Below are 4,744 nucleotides of genomic sequence, written 5' to 3'. Positions count from 1 at the left end.
GAGGACGAAGCAGAGGACCATCATCATATGACATCTCTCTTCATAATGCCTGAAGAGAGACGGGAGAGGAACGGTCCGTCCTCAACAACTTGGAGCTTATCGGGCGACTTTCGCCACATTCAACGGTCCGTCCTCAAGAACTTGGAGCTTATCGGGCGACTTTCGCCACATCCAACCATGGGCATCAAGCAGGCAGAGGTATACATGGGAGCAGCGAGCTATGGCAGTCGACTCTTGGTCGTGGCTGCAAAAATTGAAGTAGACACTCCCAGCAGTGAACTATTCCATTCTCTTTTTAAAAGCCAATGACCTAAAAGTTGAGTATTTACAATGCAAAAGAAATGGGAAATAAAAAATGAAAGCCCCCGGTGAGGATCGAACTCACGACCTTTCCCTTACGAAGGGAACGCACTACCACTATGCTACGGAGGCCCGCCGTGCCCATCACTGCTCTGACACATCCTTAATTTAATCACCTGATTAACCCCTCCGCCACTCCACCCACCGGAACGGCTAACCACTGTCACACCCCCGACGCACTAACCGGAGCGATTTCGAATTTTGAAACGACGGTGCAGCAACAGCACTAGTACCAGTCACCGGCAACAAAAATCAAAATGCAAAGCCTTGGTACGTACAGCACGCAGTACTTCCCGCAGGGGTGCTGCGCCGGCTCGTAAATGCGGCCGGGCCGGCGTGTCGGCCCGGGCCCAGATTCAGAGGCCGAGCGTACGTCTGCGTCGCATTCATGGATGCCTGCCTCCAGCACCAGCACCAGCAGCAGCAGCAGCAGCAGCAGGCACACAGGCAGCGGCAACGGCTCTCGCACCGCCGGCCCCCGCTCCTCCTCCATTCATTCATTTCCAGGCATACCATAGAAATATCTTCACTGACGAGCGGCGTCCCGCCATTGTTTTCAACGCGAGAGCTTTGGCGCCTGCCCACACCCATGCTGGATGGATGGGATGGCATCTGCCCTTTGGGGAGGCGACCCACGGTTGACAATGATACATGTACGCGACGCGGCTACGACGCCGGCCCGCACCGGCGGCGAATCTCTGCAAGTTGAAGGAAAATGCGGCCCGATTCCTTCCGGTGGTCTGCTATGCTGCCAATGATTGGCTACAGAAGGGGAAGGGAATCAAAGAAGCAATAGCGATAGAAATGCAAACACATGCGAACACCAATCTCCTGAATCATAATGGAAGCGGTAAGTTCTTTCGAGTTGAAACAAGGGTCCTGCGGTCCGAGTCCGGCAGTGGATGACGATGGTTGGACGCAACATACTACAACTTGTACTACTGCGACATATTTTCAAAACAAGAATACCACTCGCGACGGCAGCATGGCACTACAGCATGCACAGGGTATACACGGCAACAAATTTAACCTACAAGTCGTCAGAGTACCAAGCACAGCACAGCACAGCAAAGCAGGGAAATCACAGAACCAACCAAGCAAGCATAATGAGGAGCAAATCATACGCGCGAATGCATGCCATGGGACACAAACAACAGCTTAATCTAACATTACCCAGACTGATATTATCACAATGTTAGCCGGTGACAATGGACGGAAAGAGTAACCAACCATCTAGGTACAAGCAGGGGAGCACCCGGCGGCAGAGGACATACACCCTCCGCCGCCAGGGCACCACCCCCGCCGGCGGCGGCGCCAACAGGGAGCGCTGTCCGTTATAGCAGGCAGCGGGACGACGACAAGAAAAAAAAGGTAAAACAACATCACGATGTGAAGTGAAACTTGGGATAACTCTAGTGGAGATGGACAGGCTCCTTATGACACCACCGCACACAGCTCACGTCGGTTCTCGCGCAGCAGCCGCTCCCGCCTTTGTCCGCCGGAGCCAGCAGCCTTGACAAGATGCGTCTTCTTCACTCGTCGTCGTCCTCGTCCTGCAATGGGCAGCAGCACAAGCTTATTTATGTTCAGAACATACACTACCAACATGTCTTAACAGGTGCTTCTTATGACTGAATTTTCAGTCTAAGATTCAAGACATCTTGATTATTATGCTTTTTTTATTGATCCAATTTGGCTACCTCTACAGGATAGACATCAACAGAAAACAAGTCTCAACTCGATAACATATACACTTACGATATACCGCTAAGGAATAATGCAGCATTCTGGTGAAGCAATAAGCATGCCTAGCAAGTTCGATACAAGCTACAGTATACAGGAGGTGGTGTATTATACCTCATCGCTACCCTCATCGTCATCGTCGTCATTGATCTCCGACTTGGACTTGTCGGATTCCTCCTCATCTTCCTCCTCCACCTCCTTGGCGGCCGCCTTCTTTGGGGCGGCAGCAGCAGCGCTCTGAACAAACAAACCACAGAGCAAAGATTAGCCATTAACATCAAATCAGACACGGCAATAAGGCTAAATCACTCGGTCAGCGAGGCGCTACCTCGCCCTTGTTGTAGGCGGCAATGGCCTTGTTGTACTCGCCCTTGAGCTTGTTGGCCTTGGCCACGTAGGGGGCCTTCTCCTGCAAAGCAAACCCAGAGACCTCGCGTGTCAGGACAAATCGGGCAACATATCTGCCGAACCTAGCAAGCTAGGGTTAATTGATCAGAAGCTGGGTCAGCTACAAACGCTCACCGATTCGCTCAAGCTCTTCCACCTCTCACCGGCCGCTTTGCCGACCTGAATAATAAGAAGTTACAGCGGAAGCAGCTAGTCAGTTCCCAGATCATGATCCAATCTATAGCACCCTTTTTTCTAGACTAGAACACCAATCTATCTACAGCGCCTGGCAGATTAATTTCTACTACATGCTGGCACACAAAGCAAATCGGGTGTCGGGATTGAATTCTGAAGGGACTTACGGCGGCGACGGACTTGTTCTTGGGGTTCTTCTGCTTGAACTCCTCGCGGAACTCGCCCCTGCCAACCAAACCAACCAAACAGAAGCAGCAGGGTCAGGTTCAGAGCAGCGGCCGCCCGGGAAGCACGGGGGAAGAGCAACAGAAAAACAGAATCTGAGGAAGGAAGCAGGGTTGGATCCATCTGCTGGGGGAGGGCGTACATGAAGACGAAGAAGGCGGAGGGCGCCCTCTTGGGCTTGTTGGGGTCCTTGCCGGCCTTGCCCTTCTTCCCCTTGGCCGCCGGCTTCTCCGCCCCCTTGCTCTTCACCGCCAACCTATTCAACCAACAACAACAACGCAGATCGTCAGAAACCCTAATCACGCGGACAGATCTACCAGAGACCAGGCCGAATCGGGTCCTTACTTGGTGTCGGCCTTGGCGGCGCCCTTGGATTTGGCCCCCTTCATGGCTGGTGGGTTTCCCTGCGCCGAAAAACACGAAATCAGCGAGCGCACGGGCCGGATCCGCGCGGGGCGGGCCGGAATCGGGCGTACCGGCGGCGGATCGGCGGCGGATCGACGGAGAATCGAGGCTCACCTGGGTGGGGAGGGAGGGAGGGCGCTCCTGGTTTGGGTTGGGGAAAGGAGAGAGGGGACGGGGACAAGGCTGGGCTAACGCTGCGCGGCGACGAGGGGATAAGAAGCGCTCGCCCGCCCGAGGGCGTATCCGCGATTCCGCCCTATCTCCGAGGGCCCGCCCACAACTCCCAATTCGAATTTTCGGACCGATCGCGAGCTTTTGTCACCCCCGTTCGCGTACCCAGCGGTGATTTGTGGAGCCCGGGACGCGGTGGGGCCGGGCTGTCATGTAGAGCCGCAGGGTGGGTAACAAGGCGGGTTGCCGCTCAGTACAAGTCGCGAGGGGGGTAAACGTGATTGTCGCAAAAGGAAGGGGCCTGAGCGTAAGGGCGCGCGCGCAGGGGCTTGGGCGGGATTTTGGAAATTTGGGGCCGCGCCGATATTTTTGCATGTGCCACGCGCGGGGGGCGGGCCCGGGCGGTCAGCGGCCTGCGGCGGCACATGCCGCGCCACGTCACCGATCCGCGAGGTGCGCGGGGATTGGCCGGGGCGGTGCGACGGAGGAGCGTGGTGGCGCCTGTGCTTTCACCCTGTGCTTCCTATGGCGCACGGCGCGGCCTCGCTCCGGCCGCTGGAGGCGCCGATCCGCCCCGTTCGACACGCCTCCGTTCGCCGCGCGACGAACGCTGCCGATCCATGGGTGGCTTTGCCTAGGTCTCGAACGCATTCTGAGTTTCATGTGGTTTTGTGTCTGCTGCTGGTCACGGTGACGTCACCACGATCAGCGTCATCTTCGCCAGAAATGACGCTTTACTGTGGTTTTTTGTAGGGAATTGCTTGCACGGGTGATTTGTTGTGGCCTGGCCTGCCGCCGGATCCATGGGTATGGAGATGGAACTTGGTATGAGTTTTTCACAAGAAGAATATACTCATAATTTGTCTCGAAAATAAACATGAATACTCATGATCCAAGAGTTTCAATCATTTTTTGGTGTACCCTGATAGCTGGGGATCGATCGCCTAGGAACTACTCCCGTCGAACGATTCATTCGCCAAAGGGAGTAGCATCCGGCGGTCATTAACTTGTGAACGATGTAACTATTATTTGAGATTAACAAAGCTAGCCATGATGGCTTTTCAGAAAGAGGAAAAAAGACTTTCAACGGTCATTTATGATCGTTCGCTGGGGCGGGCCAGGGCGACCCCGATTGACCCAAGGGGCCCAGTTAACTGTTTTTTAGAAAATGCCACGAATAAAAGCAAATTCTTATATAAAAAATAGAGAACCCCCATATTTTGAAATTCCATGCTCTGAATTTATGAAAAATGTCGTC

At 54.3% G+C, this 4,744-nt stretch overlaps 1 protein-coding gene and 1 non-coding gene across 2 annotated transcripts; both read right to left on the bottom strand.

The window, feature by feature from the left end:
* Positions 1-360: 360 nt before the first annotated feature.
* TRNAT-CGU lies at positions 361-432 on the bottom strand. The gene has a single exon. It is a non-coding gene; the product is annotated as a tRNA-Thr (tRNA).
* A 1,070-nt stretch (positions 433-1,502) lies between these two features.
* Positions 1,503-3,523, bottom strand: LOC119336087 (HMG1/2-like protein). The gene is made up of 8 exons (XM_037608120.1): positions 3,430-3,523; positions 3,256-3,314; positions 3,053-3,166; positions 2,853-2,910; positions 2,626-2,670; positions 2,432-2,512; positions 2,218-2,340; positions 1,503-1,913 (listed from the first exon to the last, which is right to left on the bottom strand). Exons 2-8 carry the CDS (start codon positions 3,297-3,299, stop codon positions 1,893-1,895), a joined length of 486 nt encoding a protein of 161 aa, XP_037464017.1. The 5' UTR covers positions 3,300-3,314; positions 3,430-3,523; the 3' UTR covers positions 1,503-1,892.
* Between the last annotated feature and the right edge of the window lie 1,221 nt (positions 3,524-4,744).

This window comes from Triticum dicoccoides, chromosome 7B (assembly GCF_002162155.2).
Source record: "Triticum dicoccoides isolate Atlit2015 ecotype Zavitan chromosome 7B, WEW_v2.0, whole genome shotgun sequence".
NCBI classification, from domain to species: domain Eukaryota; kingdom Viridiplantae; phylum Streptophyta; class Magnoliopsida; order Poales; family Poaceae; genus Triticum; species Triticum dicoccoides.
This window is presented reverse-complemented; position numbering and strand designations above follow the sequence as displayed.